This window comes from Panulirus ornatus, chromosome 24 (genome assembly GCF_036320965.1).
Source record: "Panulirus ornatus isolate Po-2019 chromosome 24, ASM3632096v1, whole genome shotgun sequence".
NCBI classification, from domain to species: domain Eukaryota; kingdom Metazoa; phylum Arthropoda; class Malacostraca; order Decapoda; family Palinuridae; genus Panulirus; species Panulirus ornatus.
Genome location: NC_092247.1, coordinates 9730880 through 9756984, shown reverse-complemented (window position 1 = coordinate 9756984; position 26105 = coordinate 9730880). Strand labels below are relative to the sequence as shown.

Here is a 26105-nt window from a genome sequence, read left to right as displayed (position 1 = left end):
AAATGGTATGTGTGAAGCCCGCAGACTTTGTGCGCCTCATTGTGTTAGTCGTGGGTAAAGCCGTCAAGGACTGGAACCCTCTCAAATTATAGTATCTGTCCGGTCATAAGAAGGACCAAGACTGTCCTAACAACATGGTGGTGCTGTCTATGAGACTAAAATACTTTTTTTCGTGAAAATATATAAATCACGACGCAAGTTTCCACTCACTCTTATATCTGGATTTATTCTTTCGTACGTGTTGATTCGGGCAACCGATGTTTGAGATGGTTACTGTAAAGTTTCTCGATTCACTCCGTCATAAACCTGAAATAAGGTTACAGCAGTGTACATGACCATAACACTAAAATAAGGTAACAACAGTGAGCAAGAACATAAACCTAAAATAAACTTAGGACAGTGAGCAACACCGTAGTTTAAAACACGTTTATTTTGGAAAAATCATATACACAATACCCAGCATTTAATGCTCTCATTGAATGCAGACTGGAAAGAAGAATTTCGATAACGGATCAACTAAATTCTTATGGTTCTATTATATAATAGCTAAAAAATGTATTTTACAGAATTGCAGACAATTTGAACTTTGTTGTAACAATGTTTTCTTCGTGAGAAGTTGATGAATTTAGGATACAAATATACAACCACTGTAGAAATATCACTCTACACTGCAGTCACGGGAAGAGGAGTGGCCGAGTCACTGCCAGAGGGAACGTTCATTATGTACAAAAAACAAGGGAAAGCAGCTCAGAAATCGGATAGATTTTTACTACTACACAGTTACCTAACCATACGGGGTCCACTGACGCCAAAAACAGCTTTATAATATTACAATGTGGCAACACAAGAGCACAGTAATAAGAGAAACTATTTCAGTTGCTTTTTATAATTCTTCAGGATTCGTAGAATGAGCAGATTAAATTAATAAAACATAATAAAAATGAAAATAGAAGTGACAAGTGATTTGGTAAAAATTAATGAAAATTCAAAATCACTGAGTGTGCACTTGTGCCAAATACCTGTGAAATGCTGGTTGATTGGATTGCTGTAATCATTGTTATCTCTACCAATACATAAATTACGTAACTCTTATCATATATTGACCCATATTTTTGAACATTTTTACATAAATTTTCCAACATTTTATTCATCAATGTCAAAATCTAATCAAAATGAGTTACGAGGGAATGTATACATTTCAAAACCTTGTGTTGCAAAATTTTGTGTTTTTGATATTTTTGACATACAAAATTTACAAACTTTTGTAACAGTGTTCTTTTACAGAGGTGCACATTGCATACACACACAGCTCCTATCTGGAAAATCTTTTACTACATAAGAGGTCACAAATGATAAAAATAATGACAATAATAATAATAATAATAATATCAAAAAGGAACAATTACAAAGCAGTACTCAATTATCAACATCGCCGGAAGTGAGCGCATGAAACTGTTTGTTTACAATGTTTACCAGTGTGTAAACAGCGGTAAATCGTCCACAAACTCCCAGTCACGACTGACTCCTGATGCCGTACATGGGCATCGGGCAGCAGTAACACAGAACATCACAGAAATAAGATCAATATTGCTGCATGTGTGAAAAGTGTGTTTGGTTATTTTATTAACTTCTTGCTTGATTTATTCTTTATTTAAATGTTACCTATTATACAAAGTTAAGTAGAAGTAGTAACGAGTCCCCTCAAGACACAAATGTTTGTGTACCAGCCGCTGTTGCCAAGTGCGACAAAGGCTTCGTTACCAAGTGCTAGTAGTATACACTGCCATGTCAAAGCTGGTACCACTGTCTACCGTCTATGTGCCGGTCTCTTCGTCAGCATGTGAGGGGGGGAACTCTCACCACTAAAGCATTTATATTACATTTATTGGGATTATCTCCATAGTCTAAGTTTCCTTTTCTCTGACCACATATTTACCATCATACCATAGAATGATATCAGTCGCAAACATTAGAAATTGAAGCTTTTTTTAAAATCGAGGTATTTTTTTTAGGCATTCTTAATCCACAAGCTATTGCAGAAAGTCACTTCAAAAAGTCATGTAAAACCACCAAAATTAACGTACGATACACTAGATGAAAACTCCAATCGTATACAGATTTCACAGTCGTATACAGCCGCTTGGGTTTAACTCTCGGAGACTTTCTGCAATATCAGAGTGCGAAGGTCTGCTTGCTGAAGGAGAGTTGGGGTTCCGATGAACTGGGGGCAAGTTGAAGGTTCTGCTGAGGGTTGGGGACGTGTTACAGAGGTCAGGCTGTCGGAGATCAGGCTGTATGCTAGTCTGAAGTGAGGTAATTGATGATCCACGAGATGGTAATTCAGGATACATTGAGGGTTTGGGAGGGGATGTGTTGAACTGTGGGGTTTGACGGGCGAAAGGTGGGTTGGCCTTCGGTATCACAAGAAGGAATACTATATAAGTCTGTAAACTGGGGTTAGATGTAGGGAAGGAAGTGTGTGTTTGTGTGTGTGTGTGTGTGTGTGTGTGTGTGTGTGTGTGGTGAACATTTACACTGGGGTAGGCTAAATTACCACCATACCAGGGTCACCTTGCCATCACACTTTTCCTGAGTTTGGGGGGTCACAGAGGAGAACTAGGTCATCTTAGGTCATCTGTCTGACCCGAACAGTGGCGCATCGCGGCGGTGTGGGTGTTGGGTTAGGAGTAAAAGAATTATTGTAGTTATTACCGGTTTTGTAGATCTCGGAGAGTTCTCATTGGTCACCACTGCATATATGTACTCGTCACTTTCTTTTCTAATAGATTTTGTACAAATTTGTCATGAAACGGAAATCTTGTGCAGTATAATTATATATATCACTTTGAAGTTATTGGTCTCCGAGGCGTATTATGCTACACGGCACTTACGAGGGTAACTAGGGCGAGGACCTCGTCCTGCTTGATGGTGCAGCAGCAGCGTCAACAATGACGCCAATGCTGCCGCTGCTGTTTGCCGATGCTGCCTCTGACGCTGGTGTGGATTAGTGACGTCATGGAGGTGCTGCTCCAGCTGCTGTGATCCGTATGACGTCATCAAAGGGTTGTTGCTGTTGTTGTTGTTGCTGCTGCTGCGGCCTGCAGCTTCTGGCGTCTGCAGGGTGCACGACTTGACGCACTGGCTGCTGGTGTTGTTGTTGTTGTTGTTGTAGTTGTTGTTGTTGAGGAGGAGGAGGAGGTCATGATGATGAGAGACAACACGCACAGCGGCGGGGGGGAGGAGGGTGTCATGCCCTACCCTGCCCTGCTGCGCTCCTGCGCCCAGCCCAGCCCGCGCCACCGTCCTCATCCCTGGCCGTCCTCACAAACTTACGCACGAGACACCAAGATTTATTATGTACACATTTCCCCTGACACCGCCGCCACACGGTACACGCGGAGCGCTAGCTACGGCCGCCGCCGGCGTTTTCGACACAGTCCTCTCTCTGTGGCCGGCGGCCGCCACATTGCTATACACCTCCGGACACTCAACACGGGGGCTTCACGCGGCTCAGGGCATCAGGGACCACCACGTTCACGCCTACTTACGCTGCTACACTCTGCAACGAAACAGTAAGGACGTTAGTACAGTACGGCACATGAGATGGTAAAGACGCTCCTCATATACAACGTGAAGACTCTGTCCTAACCTTCTTGATACTTGGGAAAGAATGTTAAAACTTTATATTTCATTCGCTTTATCATCATCAAGAAAGCAGATAACCCGGTAGGAGTGGTGGTTCGTGACTCACCGAACCTATAGATGGTGCGGGTAGTTGTATGCGGCGGCCGGATGGCCGTAGTAGGCTGCGGCCGCGGCGTGGTCGGTGTAGGGGTCGGAGCGGAACATGTGCTGCTGCCCGTCCATCATGTAGCCCATAGACGCCGCGTCAGGAGAGTACGCGCCCGCGGGACCTGGAAAGTGCGGCACTGTGGCCAACATATTCATTACCTCGTGAACCGCCGTTAGTCACTACCTACTAGTCTGCCTGAGAGAGGAAACTACGCACTAGTTCATAGTGATAAACTGATGCCAACTTGATACCAAAATGCTTACTTCAAAAATGCCATTTACAAAACCTAAATATTTCTAACTACATTGTAAAGTGGAAAAGATCTAATTACTTGGATTTACAAAAAGATACTTCAAGTTGCATAAAGAAGATTTTTGGCCTATCGGGAATATCTAATGCTTACGGCTATAAAGCACAATGAGTAAAATCCTTTCTACAACAAATGATACATTAGATATCAACCTATTGGGAAACACAGGAAGAGCAGGAAACAACGAGAAAATCATGGAAGGAAGGAAGGGGTACTCATTGTTGTCGTTGCAGTGGTAGCAGGAAGATGAAAATAAAGGCTATCCTACCCCTGCTGACTTTTCATTCACAGACAATTTTAGGGAGATGAAGAAGAGACGCCGTGGGCAAGGCACCGACAAAGGGGACCGTCCCTGTCTTTGTTTTAGTGATAATGGTTCCGTGGATGTGTGGCACGGTGGCAGAGTAGCCGCCATATCGTCCCCCACTAACAATATCCCTTTTGTCTTGACCTTCCCCAGATCATGGTGGCCGGGGAGGGTCGACATTAGGATGGCATACAGGTAGTGAATGCTGAACCGGGAAAACCTAAATCTCTCTGAAGATTTCTAGGAAGGACAGATTGAACTATTGTTAACCAAAGAGGATAACCATACAGCACACAGAAAAAATAACAGAGGAAGATTAAAAGACATAAAATACGTGCACTTTCGTATGTCTGGCCTCTCCTTTCTCCATGGCTGCCCAGCAATCCGTCATGGGTTGTCAAAATGCACTAAAGTAGGCCTATCCTTCCCACAGGCCTAAGAGGATTTCTCAATCAGCTGATGAGGATCTCCCCCTCCGGCTACTGCTGGAGGCGAGAACCCGAGAAGCTTTGTGGGGACAGAAGGGAGGGGGAGACAGAGTAACTACGAGGAGAGGAAAGGGTGTTGGAGGGTGGGTGGGAGGGAACTAAGATAATGCTGAACAAATGTGAAGATTTCAATAAAGATCTAATTCCAGACAAATCAGAATTTATTTGGTACCTAGACTAAATAAAGGAAACCGTAGACGAGAGAATAACAGAAAAATATGGAACAGATGATGAAACTGTGAAGCAATAAGAGATTTAACTCTTAACAAGATATAAAGTCGAGTCGCTTGCTAAATCAAATCTACATAATACATCCTGAACATTAAACTCATTCTATTCACAGCAAATTAACTCTTTAATTTTGCTGTTCTACAGCCAATGAAAAGTCAGCAAGTAAATAAAATCATATGATATAATTCCTAATCCCTGACACCATGCTAGAACACTACAATCTACAGAACAGACGCTCACGCCGAGCACACACCAAAGTGCTGTGTAGGCAACAGTGAACTGGTGATTGCTGGTGTTAATCATCAACTGAGAGGTGCACTACAGTACAATAGCCAAGAGGTTTTATAGCTACCTGTTGCAGATTTGGTCTCAAGCGTTCCAACAGGTTAGGCTGCCAATGTCTAAGTTGTTTTGCAAGGCTGAAGTGATCGTATGGGTTAGCACAAATCTTAGTCGAAAAAAAAAGTTGAAGATGGTCGCCTTAGAGGTCTACAGATAGATAGGGGACTAATCATGCCCTAATGATCATAGGGCATTTAAGTATAAGCTCACATGCTAGTCATTCGCACTTTGCTGGTTCGTGATGTTCCGAGTTCAATAGTAATGTCTACTAGTGTCCATATATGTCTAAGTTTACTACAGTCTATCGGAGAAAATACAAGCTTTCACTATATAATGTTATAAGCATAGTTTATATATATATATATATATATATATATATATATATATATATATATATATATATATATATATATATATCCATGCAGTTCCTTTTTAACTGTTTCCCCAGCTGGAGTTTCCAATAAGGTCTAACCAGTCATAGTAAAGTATTGTTTGTAGTTGTTCATCAAAACACTTGTCCTTCGTCTGTTCTCACGTTATCAGAAATTCTTAGGGAAGGCAGAAGATACTCTTGATGATAAATGTCTTCAGTTTTCTAATAGAATTTGAAGGTTAAACATTCTTAATGAATACGATTAATGCGACGAAAGAACATATAGTATGCAAGTCAGTTGTGTGACATTCTGTTTTGGAGGGAAAACCACCAGAATCATTCTGAAATTTAAAGTAAAGAAAAAGATAATGGAGTCTTTCTTTCAATGGATTTCTTATTACAAGAGTGAAAATTACATGAAACTGTAAGTCTAGGAGAGATGTAGTTACTATACGTTGTTCTCCGTTTTTTTTCTTTTTACGAATACAAATCCCAGCCCAATCCATATGTCTACTGGTACGCCTACAGCATATTTTCCTTTTGTTACTAAAAATTTGCCATGGGGAAATCTGAACTTTTCTTTACTTTTTTATATATGAACGTTTCTTATCAAGAGATTTATCGCCATTAACCAACCTTGCAAAGTTTAATCTTGATACCCTAAAGCACTTCTAAACATCATAAATGTAACATTAAAAAAAACGGTATTCTCTTAAATTCTTTCGTGAACTTTTTGTTCTTGTTAACGGCACACACAAGTTCCTCATCTGTTTTTCGATCCACATTTACTCGAAGTCTATTAAGATGGTGATGGTAGACCATCTTCATCAGTCAGGCGGGTCTACGTGCCCATACTTTCATAAAATTCTGCAGCTGAAAAGCTAACACAAAAAAAATTCCTCCAATGCTTATCAGAATCCGCGATGTCTCCCCCGATCCATGTATTTCTATATTCTACCATTTCTTGGTATAACCTTTCGTGTATGATCTTCGTTACTGTAGCATAGCGTCACACGAAACGACGCCCTTTACTCCTGTCTCTCCAACTGCCAGTTCTGGGCACTGAAGGCGCGCGACATCACAACTGGGAGAATGTGTAAACGCTTGCTGTAAGAACTTGTTGTCGTGGGCTGAGGCCAGGGAACCTTGAGAGCGGGAGTGAGCAGTGGTGTGGCTGCTCAGTGCGGAGGCAACCTAGCCAGTCGCTGGCAGAAATGCTCTCGTATGAGAACAGGGGCAGGACCAACGACGACGATAGGAAAGACAGGTAGTAGCTGGAGTGAGACGAGGAATTGGAGGAAATGGACACACCCAATGAAGGGAAAGTGAAATAAGGCAAAGAAAAAAAGGGAGTGAAAGAAAGGGGAAAAGAACAGTAAATCAAAGGGAGAGAAAACAGTAGTAGGGGAAGGGAGAAAATAGTGATGAAGATGAAGAATGGAGTAGAAGGGAGAGAGGGTGAAGAAGAAAAAACAAAAGAAAAAATTAGATGAGAGAGGAGAAGAGGAAGGCAGAAGTGTGAATCAAGGGAAGAGGGAGGGTTAAGGAATGTGAGTGAAGCGAAGCGATGGGTGAGGGAAGGGAGGTAGATACAATGGAAAGAATACTAAGAATACGACGTGGGGTGAGGGATCAAAGAAGGGGAAGCGGGATAAGCGAGATAAGTCAAGAAGTAAGATGCAATAAAGATACAAAAAAAAAGGAGAGTGGGTGAAAAGTGGGGTGGACGGTAGGGGGAAGACAGAGGAGAAGAGAGGTAACGTTGGGAGCGAAAGATGGGGGAACAAAAGTTGAGGAAAGACTTAAACCATGGACGCAACAGATGCGATGAAGGTAGGAGGAGGAGGAAGAGGAGAGGGAAATACATGAGGAAGATGCGGAAGTGTGTGTGAGAGTTGTCATTAGAACAGCATGACCAGAGTAACATCATCCGTGAGTGTGTGTGTGACGGTCCTGTGGTGGTGACTCGCACCACCGTCTGCCATCCGTCACCCAGGGGCCCTGCGCCGTAGTCAACAGCCCACAGGCAGCTCTGCACTTCTATAATTAATGACACTGTTTACCGGCCACTGGACGTAACTCCTCTCTCGTACACGAGTAAAAAACAAAAACTGTAAATATAAGCTTGTTTTGGATCCGTCCGCTGGCTGCAAATCTGGTCGTCAATGCGAACGACAATAGCTTACCTTTTCGAGCACTAAGATGCTGAGCTAGCTTTTCTTTCTTTGCCTGAGGACGTCACGTAACCATCTATATATATTCTTGCCACATGAATCCTCCTATCAAACTACCAGACGACACGAAGAATAATCTCACTCCCTCGGTTGTTAGAATTAGTCCCTAGTCACAAGGAACATAATTTTTTTTGCTTTAGTAAAAATCAATCCGCCTAACTTTGTATCTTTTAACAGTTGTTTAGCGTGTGTGTCTTGATATATCATCCTATCTAGTTATAGTACTTGTAACTGTTATCCACTAATACCACTGGCCACACTCCTACCATTCTTCATCCTAGTTACCACAAGTCCCCATAATCACAATCTTGGTTTCGGTACCTTTATTGGTTACTCTCGTCTGCTGTGAATCTATCACTCGGTCCATACCACATGTTACATTAACCTGCACAACTTACCTAGTAGCTACAGCCCTCCTATCATCCTGCCGTACTAACCCTGCCGGATACAAGCCTCCCTGGCTTAGCTAACTGGCTAAAGTGGCCCTATTAATCAGCTTGGCTTGCTCATCCTCGTGGATAAAATCTCCCTAATTATCATTGAGCAATCCTCCTCACCTAATTCCTTTCTCTCTGCTGGTTAGAAGACCTCGACTCGCACCTTTCCATCTGTTGACTACAGGCAGCTTTCATCTCCTCCCCCTGCAGGTTACAGTCCCGCTTCTCTCTACTGGGTACAGTTCCCCCGTTCTATATTACTTTCCTCCTCCTCTTGGCTTCAGTTTTCCTAACCCTTATCTTCCTTCATCTGTTGACCACAGTCTACTCCCATCTTGCCTTAAACTTCCTCCCTCTTTTAACCACAGTCTTCTTAACTCTTATCTTACCTTCCTCCCCTTGCAGGATAAAGTCACCCAGGCTCTTATCTTGCCCTCCCTCCTCTGCTAGCAACAGCTTCTATCACCTTTCCTGTCTCCTCCAGCTGGCTATGGTCTGCCAGTTTAACATTATGAACCCCCTCCCTCTTCCCTCTCTTTAGTGGCTGCAGTCTTTCCTATGCACTATTTTCACCTCTCTCTCTCTCTCTCTCTCTCTCTCTTTCTCTCTCTCTCTCTCTCTCTGACTACACTCCTCCAGCTATTGTGGTCTCCATCCTGTGCTGACTGTAGTCCTCCTAACTTCTGACCTCCTCCCCCGTGTTGAGTGTTATTTTCCTACATTAGGTATGGCTCTCTTTCTTGCTAGCTGCAGTCTACCGATCATTTTGGCCTCTCTCCTCCGCTGGGTTCTTTCATTTATTACTACAGCATTGCCCCATGTTGGCTGCAGTCTCCTTTTCTTTCATTTTTCACTGTGGCAACAGTTTCCCCATCAACTTGGCTTGCTACCTTTCTGCTGGCTGCCGTTCACTAACGGTCACAACTTTTCTAACTATCATCTTGCTTCCCTCAATTTGCTTGCAACAGTCGTCTTAATTCTCATATTGCTTTCCCTCTTCCGACTGGCAAATACTCCTGGCTATTATCTTTCCTCAGTCTTCCTGCTGGATCCGTTTCTATTATCATTTTGGCTACTTCCTCCTGACAGTTGCAGTCCTTTGTATTATCGTCTCTCTCTCCTCCTTCCTCTGGGCTCAGAACACATAGCTACTGCCCTACCCTTTCTCCTCTGTTATATTTTCAAGCTAATACCTAACTTTTCATCCTGTATCTTTTTCTTCGTAATTTGAAGTAACATGTCCCATTAAATGGTCCATTGGTCGTCCTTGTAATGTCGCTGGCTGGACGAGGACAGACATCGAGTGATCTAGCCGCTTGGGACAACAGGGAGCCTTAGGAAGTATAGTATCGTCCAGGCTAGCAAAACCCGCTCGTAAGTGACATTTGAGAAAATATTTCATTTCTTTTTAAAGTGGTATCCCATTATCAGATTTATGCAAAAATCTCTCTCGCAACTTGATCAGAGTTTAGCAAAACGTCCATAGTGGCTAAAAAGACCCCTATTCCCCCTTCTCCTTGTTAAGATATTGCGTTTTCTCCTGCTAACTTCCTTACCAGAGGTCGCATAACATCCCCGCGCCCTCCTGGCCAAATATTCCCCCCTCACCCTGCGTCCTCGTTAACCAGACATCCTCTCCCTTCTTCCTACTTGCCAGACATCCTCTCCCTTCTTCCTACTTGCCAGACATCCTCTCCCTTCTTCCTCCTTGCCAGACATCATCTCCCTTCTCTCTCTTCACTCTTATGATCATGCACTTTCCACTGTATAACCTCCCTATCGCGTCCCCCTATAACTTCGCCAGCTATCTTCCTGTATCCTTATAACCATACATGTCTCGTCTTCCTATACCCATATAACCAGACATTCTCACCATCTTCTAGTTGGACATTCCTCGACTTCCTAAGCACTCCTAATCTAGCTACACACCATGTAACGTGCTCCCTCATAGCTTGACAACCCCAAACTCCCTACACCCTTTAAGTCATACAACCCCTGTCCCTAACCTAGCCAGACATCCTCAATTCCCTGATAGGTATACCTCGCCTAATTACCTCATCCAAGCCACTCGTACACCACCTCCTTACACACTGATGGCCAGACATTCTCGTATCCTCATGCCCTACTTACTTTTTTTTTTTTTCCCCAAACTTGCTTCACTCCATTACTGGTTTAACTAGAAATACATCCTCCAACTTCACCTTAATCAACCTTCCTCTATCCTCGACACTATTTCTGCTTAACATGCCTCGCCCTGATCCCGTCCTAGTTAAGAACTCTCCAGTACAACTTCGTTTAGCCAAACATCTACAGCCCTCAGAAATTCTAGCCAGATATCCACGCCCCCTAAAATCGTCCTAGCCACACATCCTTCGCCACGAAATCATACTATCTAGACATCATCTTTTCACATACATCCTCCCAACTAGCCATTTCCTGCCCCTCTTGACTCCCACTCGGGAATATTCCGTTCCTTCACCTTCCTAGCCAGACATATCCCTGTCCCCTGCAATCATTCTTTCATCCACCAGGCCAGATATTCTCCGCCCCATACATCCTCCAAGCCACATGTCCTCTACCCTGGCAAAATCAATTTCCTTGAACTCTCTTAACAAGATACCACCAGCCCCCACAACCTCCTAGCCAAAAATCCCGCTTCCCTTACACTCATCTGGTCAGACATATCCTACATCCTCTCTCTTCGTCAGACATTCCTCTACCATTATACCATCCTTAGCTAGACAGTGTACCTTTGAACCTAGGCATTCCCAGCATCTCTCCACTCTGCTAACTCAACATCCTCCCCTCCTTGCGCCCACAGAGCTAGACATCTCCCTTCTCTCCCTAGCTAGGCCAGACCTTGGGGTCCTGGCGTCCACATTTCCTCCCGGCCGCTTCCTCTATCACTAATACTTATCTACATGATGGTCTCTTGCCAGGGTTGCCTGTTATCCACCACAACTCATTCATTGGGGAATATTTCTCTTCACAAGCTGACTTAAAGCAGGCCAGATAAACACAACACATTTATAGTGGACGCCTGTAGGAACGCGTTGACAGACACTGCTCAAGTGGGACGATTTATAAGAAAAAAATGAATGGCAGAGAGATGGACAAATTCAGTTACTCTGGTGGTATTTAGCAACTCCCACCAGCAAACCATCTAGGGGGCCATTTATCAATACTTTTGGGTATAATAATGACACATGGGAAATGGGCCGCAATATCACTTTCAACGGCAGACATCACAGTTTCATTAGGCAGGCCCGCTGCTGGGCCGGGCAGACGGCTGTGCACGCTCCTCCTGGTCAACAATCAAACCTTGATGGGATGACTTTTGTGGACTAAATGGTCCTGTCTTTGGCCCGCACGTAATGGATGTCCCATCATCATCTTCCCTCACTTCCCTTAGATTTTTATTTTCTCTTTGGGTGGTACCGGCAGCGGGAAAGGAAAATATATATATAGAATAAAAGAAGCATGTTTATTCATTTGTTTTCCGAAAAAAAACTATAATTTGTCATCTTAAAAGTATTGTATTTCAAAATCAAAAATGTGCTTCATGCAGTTCATTAAGATTATCGATGACAACACTTTGTACAGTTACTGCTGCTGCTGCTCCTTTCGTCACTTTGAGAAAGAAATCTGAGGTTTCTGGACAAGAACCCCCAGTGGCCTGGAGAGCAGGAGATGGGTGGACAATCAGATCCCACATTTACATCTTGTTCAGAGTCGCCCCCTGCGTCCCCCCCCCCCCCCCACACGATTATTTATTCCTGGTGGCCAGACCATCAGTGGAGCGTGGAGTTGTAATCGCCCCCTTTGTGTCCCCGCCCATGTTAAAGGACGGTGGAAGGGGCTAGGGTGGAGAGGCTGTGGTAGAGGGGACTATGGTGGAGGAGGAAATATTGTAAAATGGTTTTGGTGGAGGAGTTATGGTGGTGAAGACAGCAATGCAAGAGTATGGGGGATAGGAATGTGGGGATGGACCCACACGGGGATCGTGGTACAGGGGGTATGTGCTGTTGAAGATGCTACTGGAGAAGAAACTGTGTTAAGAAAGTTATTGTGGTGGAGGAAGGTGCTGAGACAGAGGGAAGGGTGTGCTCGAGGGACAGAGTATAAAAGGGTTCAAGATGGACGAAGATTTTGGTGAAGGACGATTTGTAAAAGAGGGGGGGTAGCCTAGTTATTGGAAAGAGAGAGAGAGACAGGTAGGGGGTGCAGTTACATTATTATAAGAGATCCAAGACAAGATGAAGAAAAGAAGCAAACTGTGGTAAACAGGTAAACTATGGTACCTGAGGATGGAAGGAATACCATACAGTGGAAGGAGAAGAAAGACTCAAGTTGAGAAGAGGTGTAAATACTGACGAATGAAACGTGCTTGTATTGGAAGGATCAGGTAAACCATAGTCAAGGAAGAAACAAGACATAGACAAAGGTACAGAAGTCTGTGGTGGAGGAAGGAATACACAAGGGTGAAGGGAGGGGTAGCCAATCATGGCAGGAGGAGTCGGGGTAGGGTATAGCAGGGGTAACTGAGGATAGGAGGAGGCAAAATATTGATGGGAGGAAGGAAAGCTATGGTGGAAAACAGGAGCAACATGTAGAGAAGTACAGGAGCGGAGTACGGTGGAGGAAGGGGCAGATTGTGGAGTAGGATGGTGGAGGGGGAGTTAGGCTGTCTCAAAGAGCTACAGACTACGCTGGATGGGGAGTGGGGAGTAGACTGATGTAAATAGGGAGCAGACCAAGGTAGAGAGAGACAGAGCAAATTGTAATGGAGAGAGGAAATAGACTATGGTGAATGGAGGGTCAGGCGGTGTAGAGGGAGGGAAAGCTACGGTGAGGGGATGAGTCAGACTGTAATGAAGAAAGGGACAGATTTTTGTGGAGGGAGGGTGTAGCCTGTGGTGGAGGGACTGTCAGACTACAGCGGATAAAGGAAACATATTGCAGTGGAGGAGGTTTGTTGCTGTGTAGGGAAGGTTAACCTCTGGTGGGAGGGTTGGCTTAGAGTGTGGCGGAGGGAATGAGGCAGATAAGGGCTGAGGGAGAGTGTAGACACTGCTGGAGAGATAGACGATTGTGGTGAAGGGTGGAGGTGGGGAGGGGGGAGGGATGAGTAAAGTGGACTGAGAGTAAAGTTGTGGTGGAGGAAAAGAGGTAAACCATGATGATGGGAGAGTTGGACTGTGGTTGAAAGACATATTTGGGGATAAAAAAAAAAAGGGGGGGGGGACACTGTGGTGGAAGGAGAGGGGAAGGCTATGGTGCAAGTTAGGGGGGCGTGTCGTTCTGTTGTGAAGGAGGGAGGTACATTAGATTGGTAGGAGGTGCAGAATAAGGTGAAAGAAGGAAGGCTCTAGTTACGGAAGGAGACAGACAAAGGCGGAGGAACGAAATAGACTTTGGTAGCAGGAGGCAGACTGACTGCAGGAGGGGAAAGATTGTTGAACACACTGGGAAAGGATGAAATACTCTATAGTGGAGAGAGTAGCGGACCGAGGCAGAGACAATGTGCAAGAAAGAGGAAGACTTATGTTGGAAGATGGACGTAATCTCCAGTGGAGGGAGTGGACAAATTGTGGTGATAGGAAGACTTGAGTCCTGATGGAAAGAAGAGGGAAAACTATGGCGGGGAAGAGACAGATAGTGGTGAAAGGAGGGGGCAGAATATGGTGAAGGGAACGGTCTGACTTAATGTGAAGGGAGAGGGCTGAGTGTGGTGGTCTGGTGGTTGTGGAATGAGACACGAGGGAGACGTCTTCCACCACTCACGACCCGTCAGGCCTTAACTCCAGAAAACTCTCACACGAGTAAATAGTAAGGACTTGAATCCCTCAGTCCTATGATCTTTGGGAGCGTTAACTCCTACTTTGTGATTTACAAGTCCGAGGCACACTGAGGTACCAAAATTTTCAATATTTTCTAGGTAATATTAAAGCTTGGAGTAGGACTTTGGAAATATCTAAACACACAGGGCATAGTAAAAGATCAGGACTTATACTCTGAATTCACTATCTACGTTTACGTCAACAAATACTCAAATTGAACGACATGAACTTTCATACACCTACCCCATGAGTCGTCCTGACTTTAGTCATGTGAACATGAGAGTTGATGACACGCAATGCGAGCGCTTCATAAAGTAAAGGTAGATAGTGGATTCTGCTGTGAGTCCAGACTTTTGAGGCGTCCCGCACAGCAAGGCCACGGTGACTCCTCCAACAGAGGATCACGCAGACTGAGGCGTGGCTGCGACTGGGTAGGACCCCGCTAGCTCTGCAACAACTCCAAAATGGCGCCACGGTCGCTGTGCTACACAGGGAAGCCGCAAGAATGTCGCCCATTCCTCACTTCTTTTACTTCCTCTGTGGGAGACTTTTGTGCTGTGAGGAAATAAAGGCTGCACACTCTTGCCGCTGTAAATGATCTTAGTTCTTTCCTGGCGTATCAAAAGCTCCCGGGCCCCAGAATTAATTGGAAGGATTCAAAACAGCCTTGGGTGCGAAGCGGCGTATGTGAACAAGGTCGGCTATCCTGCATCCTCTTAATGAGATTCTCACTCTTATGGTCATGGGGCGTTCGTCACCCTCCGGGCCCCACCTTCTATGTTCATGGCGTGCTATCTTTGTTCGACACTAAATTCGGAGGATGACAGGATATCAGCTCGCCATTCGTGTAGGCTTTCCTTCATCGTCGCTACCATAGAAGCGTTTGATAGCAACATCTGTCATTCTTGCCATCCGTTTCAATTTCCTATATCTAGTAAACTCGTGGATATAATTTTTTTCTTTCTTTCACCAGACTCCCTTTTCCCTCCCATATCCATCCCCTCTCCCTTCATCCTCCCCTTCACCGACAGGCTTCCTTATCCCACGCGAAGTCATGCATTTAATGGCAAAGAATAATCCTTGAAAAGTTCCCATTTCCTTCAATTGTAATCTGAGAAAACATAGAGTTGCAAATCCGCTACCGACTTTAACGCCCATTTTCTATGAGGGCCGTGAGTTCCACCCTCACTACGCTAATCGACTTCTCCCGCTCTCAAACTCGTGTTGTCCACCACAACATGTCCCTCAGAGACTATTACAGCCAACGACACCTATCGCTAATCCATTAGGCTGTCATATCCAGTCGAAGAAACAGCAGCAAACGTCAAAAGAACGAGATTAAGGCGCGTTAAAGTATACAGAGATTCCCGGAGTCGGGCAGCGGCCAATGGAGCCGAGGCTGGAAGTAAAGTTTTAAACAAGCTCGCAACATGTTAATGAGGGGGGAAATGGAAAAACATTTATGGAAAGTAGGCAACCGTGAATTTTTCATCAGCCGCCTAAATGGAAAACTTTAGGGAACGCTTTTAATTTGATGTGCGGCAGAGCTGCTGAATGAAAAGTCAGCGAGAGAGGGAAGGAGGAGTAGAGAGGGTTCCGGGCCCCCCTCACACACCCATTTATTATTCCCTTACTACACGAACTGCTTCATTTCTTCCGCCGGTGTTGTTTCTTAAGTTCACGAGGAGTTTATTCATAAATTTCTCATCTCATTCCCGCGTTTGCTGTTGTATACATTTTTGGGTAATAGAATTTTGTTAATGGAACATATTTGTGATTCAAATAACAACGAATGTTTACCTTTGTTTAAGACCACGAAGTTTATCTGTACACATCATCTCATACAAATGGCTATATCTATAATGCCGCTGCACGGTCATGGGTGATTTTTCTTTCTTTTATTGTTAGTTATCTTAAAGATACAGAAGTTACCCTCAGAAATACAGTCGACAATTTCAATGGAACATCATTTTCTTGAAGCTTTTCATGAAAATATTAGATTAGTTAGGAGTCATGCAGACATGCAGTGGGCCAAGCAGTTAGTACAGGGTCAGTGCTGCAAAGTTGACAGTATGATCAGGGGAAAAAGTATTGGATCCTAATGCAAATCATCCCTGCAGTACCTACGTCGTCGAGCCTCCTGGTGGATGCTGGTGATACACCAGACTCCTTCCCTTCATCTACCACTCACTCTACTTGATATCTTCAACTACGTACATTTTTGTATGTTAATAATAACTGTAGCAAGTCGTTATCTACCAATCACAACAATACGTCTCTTTAGAAGTCTTCTACTGCAGTCAGAAAATCTACTGTACTTCCAAACTCCCGCTATAAATAGATCTACCATCCAGTCGTGCTTATGAGTGCGGAGAGCAGAGCCTGGTAGATCCACCACACTCGCTGGGCAGCGTTGGTACGCTGACAAACCCCCAGCACTGCTCTCTCGCCCAAGCCAGAGAAGGTGTATCCAGATAATACACACTACATTGATCACTGACCAGGTCAAGCCATCATAGTTAAGGGTAAGACTTTGTTGTCTCCTCCACTATTCAGCTGCTTGTTGCCTGACTGACAGATCATTTGCAATGACTGACTCTCTATTTGACTGACTGACTTACCAGCACGGTTACTTTGATCAATCATAGGCTGCACTATACGACGTCGCGCATTGATGAACCTTGGGGAGGAGAGAGAAAGAAAAGAGGGTTAGGACGTGAAGCAGTGCGGCACCAACACCACGCCTCGCCGCGACCCCAGAGTGGGGGGAGATGGTGGGGGGAGCGGGCTCAGACCCCGCAGGACACCCGCTGGGGGCCATAGAGGGCTAGAGGTCTTAAAGAAGCCATGGGGAGAATCTGGGGGCCATGCAGTAATGGATGGAAGGAACAGAGGCAGCAGGAGACATGGCCAGGTCATGGGTGTCTCTCACGCCTGTTTTACAGGTATTTGCAACATTGCAGAGTGACTTAAAGACAGACAGTCAAGGCCCAGCAAGCAGAGGCGATCCCATGGCCTCCAGTGACCCCTGGCTGACCCGTGAGGGCCTCCAGCACCCCGGACATAAGGTCTGTGGCCGGGCAGGTGAGGCAAGCGTGAAGCAAAGGGGAAACAGTGCACGCGTGGGTGAATATGGGCGTAATGCGTGGGTAGGAGTGTGGGCGTGTAGACGTGTGAATTGGTGTGTGCTACCTACGCCCTCAGCACTCGATACTCCACGGAGGATGGCAGAAACACAGAGGCAGTACAGACTGGCGATTCTGAAAGATGACGCCTCCTCCTCCTTGTGGGTGTGCAAGTCTGTGAGCGTAGGTGGGCGTGAGCAGTGTTACGGAACGACTTACCACTGGCGCCCGCACGGTTCGATTGATCTATGAGGGGCTGAACTATCCGCCGGCGGGCATTGATAAACCTGTGGAGTAATCATGATAAAACTTAATGCTAACATTTGGGCAATAGCACTACAGCTCCTCCCGCTGCGATTGGTGTGGTGTCTTCTGCTCTCCTAAGAAGTCGTTTGGTGCAACGAGCACCAAGAGTTCTTGGATCTGTGAGTAGCGCATGTCCTAGCAACATGATCTGTGAGTTGTATGAGCAATAGCAACATGATCTAAGAGCATATAAATCCTAGCATTATAATCTGAGGACACAAACATGTTAAGTCCTAGCAGTATGGTTTGTGAGTAATATCATTCCTATCAACATGACCTGTGAGCACTATGTCTTGGCGACATGATCTGTGAACAGTATTGGAACATATACAACAGTCCCTCATCACCACCACTGTCATCAGTATTAATCTAAATACATTACTAATAACGTGATCATCAAAACGATTACTATAATTTCAGTTACTTGCTATCATACCTACTGGAAATCTTATAATTTAGGTATAGTACTCGTAAGATCTACTTTTGTTTTACATTTAACTGACTTTACTCAAATACAGAATTTATATAAAATAAATCATTTGCAAAACAGTATAATCCCAGGCAACTCCGTCTTCTCGGTACCTAGAATAAATAATGAAATATGATTACTAGAACAACAGACATACATAATGAAATTGAAAGAGCCACAGGTCATTAGCATAGAGGTTAGTGATCAGGGGACTTGTCCAATCCTTCCATCACTTAACATGCTTGTAGGGTCACCCATGGAACACTTGTGGCGCCTGCATTGTAGAACGGTGTTACAAGTTACGTACACGACAAGAAAGGGGGAAAAGGGGAGATGGGACCGTCTTGAGACGAGAGCCCGTGCCAAGATAAGGCTCGGAAAATCGTTAACAACTGATCACAAAAGTGTGACAGTGACTCAAGCAAGGCTTCTGCTCTATGGTCGTTTCTGAGCCAAATTCAGCCTTACACCTAAGAAAATCCTGGATTCACCCTCTTATACATATAGTCCTACAGTTTCTAGGACTGTCACCTACTGCCATCGAGGGAAATTAACGCTAATAAACAGTCCCGAAACCCGAGATGAGTCCGAGTTAGTAGTCTCGCGGGAGAGTTCCGGCGGTTCCCTCCGGGCGGGGCTGGTAGCGGCTTCGCGCATCACTTCCACGGCCCTGGACTCTCATTTTCCGGACCACCAGAGACACAAGACCCGCGGTACTTGACCTCCCCAGAGCCACGATTTTCAGGTGACTTTGGTTTATTTCTGTTCGGTACAAGTTTTCTACAACTGCACAGTGGAGTAAGAGGATGAAACGTCGTCCCCCTCTCCGACTTTGGCTAGTAAATGGTCGATATTTTTTCAACATACGTTCCGATCAAGATGTTTTTATCCATATTTTAGAATTCGAAGTTTCTCTCTCAAGCAGGCCACTTGGAGAAACCCAGCGCCATACAGACGAACGCTACCAAACGTCTGAGTTAATGACCAGCGTCTTCTCTAGAACAAAATCAAAGCCACACCATCTCCAAACTTAATCTTCCCATAGACACACTCGGGGAGGCGACATTTGCCGTTCCATCGCACACGATCGAGATCCAGTCGGCTTCCAGGTTCCAGAGGCGGGACTCTGGACGGGTCTCAGCCGCCAAGATCCTCCAACTGTCCGTAAACACACGCACGCCGCCTTGGACTTAATTTTCCACTTCAGTTGAGATCCGTACTGGAGGTGCAGGAAGGGAGGGAAGCAGGGTTCACAGGGTGTGGTTGGGGGAGGTGGACATGGGGGGGTAGTAGTAGTAGTGGTGGTGGTGGTTGGTGGTGGTTAGCAAGAGAAGGGAGATGTAGGAGGCGGTTTAGGCTGGCAATGCATGGTAAAAGGAGCAAGTTTGTTGGACAGAACAAAGAGAAGCAAATTTATCTCGGGCAAAGACTTCAGACGAAAAGTTTCTTGGACACAGGAGCAGGAGACACGGGCAAAAAACGAGGGAGAACCGAGAGTTGAACGTTGCTGGGCAGGATAAAATATCAGTAAAACCGACATGATCATTCTTACCCTTTTATAAATCAAGAACGTAACGCTATACATTCATATATTCCCAACCGGAATATTTACGTATTGATCCTCTATTTTCTGTTCTTTCGAATGCCTCACACGGATTCCTAAATCCTAGAATAAGGAGGGAATAAATCCAAGGATATCGGAAACGCAGGAGTCCCAAAGCCAACCAATTCAGACTTGCTATCATCGCGTTGTCTCGCCTCCTCCTTGCGTTACCAAGACCCTTCACTCTGAGCTACTCCACAGAAACAAATAGATATATTACACCCATATACTCATCCTTTAAACCTTCCATATCTTTATAGATATCTAAGTCTCTCCTTCAAGCTTGATAAACTAAGAAATTCAAATTATCATCCTGCTGCCATGGTGGACAAAGAGTATGTTATCAAACAAATAATTCCTCTGAGGCATACATCAATAGCCGTAACAATGAAAAAGTTACAAATATTCTTGCTGACCCTTGACTTCGGTGGCACAAATCACCCCATTCCATCTCGAAGGGAGTCTGGAATCAGGAATTGGGCGAGGTTGACGAGGGCGACGACGAGTGTTCCCAGGAATCAGTGTGTTCCATCTGGGAATGACTGGAATTATCGACATCGGGGGGCCCCTAGAGAGAAGAAAATCTCGGCCGCGGCTAACAACTTGGGGAGAGGGGGAGCAAGAGACGAGGAAGAAGGGGAAAGAGAAGAAAGATAAATAGAGGAAGAAGGGGAGGGGGACAAGAATAAGGGAAAACAGGGATGAATAACTTTCGGAAAGAGGCAGAGAGGAAAGGTAGGGAAGGAGAGAAGTAGACGAGTAAGTGGGGTGACCGAGATGGAAAAGAATTTGGTTAAGATGAGATGGAGACAAGGAAGCAGGTACAAGGGAAGAGGACGGCAGAGAGTGAGGGAGGCAGGAGGAGGATCTAGAGATCAGGGATAAAGATGCTGACCGAAGGCAATGAGGAGGATGGGACGTTGATGAAAGTGAACTCACGGGTGAGGGTCAGGACATGCAAGGATGGGGAGAGGACATGACTAGAGGAGCGGACACTGAGGAAGGATAGGACAGGGTTGGAGGAGAGAACACTTGAGGAAGAAGAGACGATGATGAAGGAAAGGGTATGGATGAAAGGAAATATAAAAAGGGAGAGACCGCGGATGAAGATAAGGATGAGAAGAAACAGACCATGGAGGGGACATAACTGAAAGAAATTGATAAAAGAGAGAACGCAGATGAAAGAAAACGTCGGAGATGAAAGAGTGCCATAAAAATGAAGGGAAACGCTGAAATAGAAGACGCAAACAAAGGAAAGGACACAAGTGGAGAGGATATGGGTGGAGAGAACACAGATGCGGGAAAAGACGAAGCTGGGGAACAGTACCCAGCTGTGAACGGCGACACAGTTTAATCTAAAAAGGGAACCATTCTAGTGTGAGGGGTCGCAAGAGAAGAAATCACACTGAAAAATAGGACCTGGTGGTGGTGAACCAACAAGGAAATTGGAGGATACGAGGTCCAGAATGAGGAGAACGAAAGGCAAAAATCATGAGGATAAACTGGAGAGCAAACTAGGAGAAAGTACATAATCCACCAAATGAGGAACAAAACGTGGAACCTTCATGTTCCTGGAGCGGGTGTAGAGGAAGGCTCGCCCCTCTGTAACACTCGTCCCCTCCGGATCCCATTTCCTCCACCTGTGCTCCCATAAACATCCTAACCTACTGACTGATCGACACACTTGGCGACTCCATCCTACTTGTCCATATAAAAAAGATCGACAAAACACTGTCCATAGGCGAGTTGTAAGTGAAATGGGGAATGGAGGATGGTATGGGCGCTCCTCGGAGTTTTAGATCATACTGTATAGGATATTAAACAGTTAAAGACTCAAAGTATGACAGAGTGCTACCCCAGTAAGGTGCCGACGCAAGATGGTGTAGATGTCTATTTTTCATTTTGACATTACATAATAATGCAGCATTATGGTACTGCAATCCCTCCAGCTAAAGTCATATTGTAAACTACACACACACACACACACACACGGTAAACAAAATATAGCCTTGTTTCTCGAGGGTCAGGACCGTAAAAAAAGCATTGGAGCCCTGGTCACCTGGGAGAATGTCATTAACACGGGAAAACAACCGAGGAGGAAGTAAAGCTGGATGCTGTAGCGACGTTGGGCGCGGCTCAGGTGGCCTGGGCGAGGTAACGTGATGGGACAGTGTTTCCCTGGTCAGCTAACAGAGGGTGCGTTCCGACCCGCCTGGCTGGCCCCCCAAGCTTCCTTATCCGACTGTGATTACCATGATTAGAAGGGCCTTATGTAGGGGTGTGTCTCCACCAGCTCCCCCGTGTGTGTGTGTGTGTGTGTGTGTGTGTGTGTGTATTCAGCCTGCGTTCACTTGCCCGTTGCCGTCTGATTTATCGCAAAAAAATGATCACCCTGGACGCCGGTGAATCATCGTTACTGGACGGAAAATAGAAGTGTTGTCGATGATCTTCTCTCTCTCAAAAAGCCCACCATTCTTTTCTCCCGCGTGCAGTGCAGCATATATATATATATATATATATATATATATATATATATATATATATATATATATATATATATATATATATAGACATATGATGGAGCAGCGTAACTGACACAACAGTTTCTTGGATTAAACTCTATATTCCAGCCTGTTGTATCAGTTACCACCTCTGCTTTACAACATAACTGCACGAAATCTTTTACTATCATCTGATACAGTATTTGCTCTAGTAATACTTTGGTTTCTTTTGCAGAGCTCCTACAACATCATCAGCGCTCTGGAAGGAAGGTTTCGAGGCGACAAGTCGAGAGAACGGTAAGTACAGGCACTAAAGGTTCAAATATTTGTGAGCAAGGCTTTGGAGTAGCAAGAAGGCGATTGAGTGTCTTAAGCAGCATGGTAGGAGGTTGAGGATTCTGAAAAGGCAACGTTGGAAGGAGGAGGTCTTGGGGTGGCAGAGACATAGAGGATCTTGAGATGAGGGGCGACGTGTCGTCCTATAGCGACGTTCTGAGAAGGGAAGGATCTAGGGCTGCGTGGTATGAGGCACGTGCCATCTAGTGAATGGGTAAGAGCAGCAGAAAGGCTCAAGGACTTGGGATAGAAAAGTAAGATGGCACTCGATCCTAGGAGAGCAGTGCAGGTAGGTGGTATAAGATCATATGACAGCAACTTGAGAAGCGCAGGATCCTGGAACATCCGGGTGGGAAGCAAAGGGTCCTGGGACAGCAAGCTGGGAGGCAAAGCACCTTGGGGTGGCAAGGTGGGGAGAGAGGATCTTGGGGCGGTAGGACCGTAACGGCAATTTGGATGCTGGGTGGGTGTGGGTGATCCAGGGGGCGTGGGGGCTGGGGCCACGATAGGCCCCGGATAAACTGTTATTACCTCCGCTCGCTGCACATTGATTCCTTTATTAGTCCTCAGCTGAAATATTACCGCGCGGGGAATATACTTCTTCCTTCACCTCAGCCGCCGCCACCCAGCGCCGGCCGTACGTTTACTTCCCACTTGGCCTTCTCTTGCACGACTGTCAGGTTCTCCCTCTGCCAGGTTCCTCTTGGCAGCAGGATATATATATATATATATATATATATATATATATATATATATATATATATATATATATATATATATATATATATCCCTGGGAATAGCGGAGAAAGAATACTTCCCAAGTATTCCCTGCGTGTCGTAGAAGGCGACTAAAAGGGGAGGGAGCGGGAGGCTGGAAATCCTCCCCTCTCGTTTTTTTTTTTTAATTTTCCAAAAGAGGAACAGAGGAGGGGGCCAAGTGAGGATATTCTCTGAAAGGCTCAGTCCTCTGTTCTTCATGTTACCTCGCTAATGCGGGAAATGGCGAATAGTATGAAAAAAAAATACATTATATATATATATATATATATATCGTCTACTGAGGTTTACTGTTCCACTGAAGACTCCGCATCCTAAACATAACTAAAGATGTGCCCAAAGCGTCGTACCGTCGTTTTGTCGCAAGACCAACTGGTGACACAACAGTAGTACACATTATATCGAATATCTGAGGAGAAATGGGATTCTCTAAATATTCAATATTTCCACATTAGTTTCCATCAAAAATATTCTTGAATAATTCTTCGTAACATATAAGCCCTGGAATTCATTATGAAGCTGAGAACATGTCCATAGTGCTATTCCCACCGCAGGTAGGAGGGAGCCAGGCCCACCTGGTAGGTGTCAACATAAACCAGCCGCGGGTCACCTACATGAAAGATGGCAGCGCAACTCCACAGACTTGATGTAACCCAAGTCTATAAGATCCTCAGCCTCGGCGGGGATGAGGATAAAGGGAAGCCATGACACGTCGAGAAAATATGTTTGAGTTTCTCGCTCCATATCCTCTTTTTCTGCAATTTGGTGACGGTTACTAAGATTCACAATCCTTAAGACAGCAATCAACCCGCATGATGTCATAACTTGTATATGTATCATAAAAGAATTGCAGTGGATGAACACTTCGGCAGTCGACAGTATAGTGTTGAGACAGACGGATCGTCGTCATCTACATCTTGTCCTAACTATGGAGACAGAGGGTCAGGGTGTATTATCACGCGGTACAACGTTGAAAAACATTGCTACATACAAAATGCACGAGGAACGGGGGGGGGGATTTATCTTCGGGAAAAAAATGATGTTTCCGAAATTATTTCATGGGGAAGTGGAAGAAAAAGAGGGATAAAGAAGAGAGAGAGAGAGAGAGAGAGAGAGAGAGAGAGAGAGAGAGAGAGAGAGAGAGAGAGGACATGAGTTGGTGGGGATGAGGAGGTAGCTGGCACCCATGATAAGCTGGGTGATGTATGTGGCCGCCGCAGCCGAGCGCCACCAGTAAATTGGCCCAAGTCTACGCCGACTGCTCTCTCTCTCCTGCTGCTCCTACTGCCTTCACTCTTCTGCTACTGCTTCGCTGGTAATTGCTCTCACGAGGGGGCTTTACTACCACTCTGGGCCTGCACATGGTCCTCTCCTGTTATTTGTGTGCCCAACCGGCCACCGCCGTCAACCATGCAAATTCTACCACATTTATTTATCTCTTCATTTTACAAGTAAAGAAATAAAATTCTCATAAAAATCTCCATATCAGAAGGTCACCGGTGAATAATAGACACATTTCTCAATAAATGGTCTTCTACCGAACGCTGCCTCAGTCGTGGTTTTCTTCAACACTCCCGTTCTCTCCACCTTACCTTCCAAAATACATTTACCACAATTTTGAAACCGTCAAGACGTATGAGAACGACTCTCATATGGCCGCTGGGAAGGATCTTCTTTCTGATACATTTTTTTCCTTTCTTATCTGACATCAATTATCGAGGGCGAAACGTTGATAAAGTTGATATTGTGTTACAATTTCTTTTTCTTCTTTTCGCCATAGAGAAAACGGAGCCTTTTATTCAGCGTGCGCGTCGGCCTCAGGCGGTGGGTGGTATGAGGTTACAATCCAGCTCATTACTGTCCCGTCTACCTCTGGGGACGCGATTAGTAATGGCCAGGGAATTTGTTTTACAGATATTAAATATTTTATATATCATATATACATCGAGGAAATGCCTGGAGCACGGAGTAAGCTTATCTATATATGGGAAGCTTATTTCTGGAGACACATGGCATTTCATAAGAGGTAGTCGCTCCCCCTCTTTCTCTTTTTTTTCGTTGCGTTTTTTATATTGCGTTGCTATGCTTTCATTACCTCCTCCTAATCATGTTTCATTTTTTTTCTAAACCCTTTCTATAGGCTCTTTCACTAGACTATAACATTATATATATATATATATATATATATATATATATATATATATATATATATATATATAGATATTAATGGTACGGTAGCAGGGTCAGGCTGACAACATGCTCTCACAAGCCGTCCTTTAAAAAGTTTTATCGGTAATCGTGTTGACCGTGTCCGGTGGTGGCGCTATACAACACGTTACTCCTTGCTTTTATTGACATTCTTCCGCAGCACAAATCCCATTTTCTTTCATAACCGTTTTTTGTCACAGATAAAAGGGGTAACACACACACGTGCTGCCAGAACTCGACACCGCCTGAACAGCTGTCTTTCATGTGTAAATGTGGGGTGTGAAGTGTCATATGGGGCGTTGGCTTGATGAGGGAAGACTGGGGGGGAAGATGTGCCGCAAATGGGCATAACATTCACCACATCACGAGTTACAATTGTATTCGTGTAAGGCTGCCACCACATTTCTTCATTGTAAACATGAGTG

At 44.9% G+C, this 26105-nt stretch overlaps 1 protein-coding gene across 19 annotated transcripts in view; it reads right to left on the bottom strand.

The window, feature by feature from the left end:
• Positions 1–412: 412 nt before the first annotated feature.
• Positions 413–26105, bottom strand: part of hth (Meis homeobox homothorax) — a 576382-nt gene continuing 550689 nt past the window's right edge. For 14 of the 19 annotated variants that reach the window (XM_071677162.1, XM_071677168.1, XM_071677160.1 and 11 more), the window contains 3 exons: positions 17700–17767; positions 3752–3929; positions 413–3559 (listed from right to left, as the gene is read on the bottom strand). In XM_071677162.1, coding sequence (XP_071533263.1) covers positions 3757–3929; positions 17700–17767 — 241 coding nt within the window. In that variant the 3' untranslated portion in view covers positions 413–3559; positions 3752–3756. Of the gene's footprint in view, positions 3560–3751; positions 3930–16976; positions 17036–17699; positions 17768–26105 lie in introns of all 19 variants that reach the window. The other 5 variants (XM_071677164.1, XM_071677177.1, XM_071677180.1 and 2 more) reach the window with 3 other exon arrangements.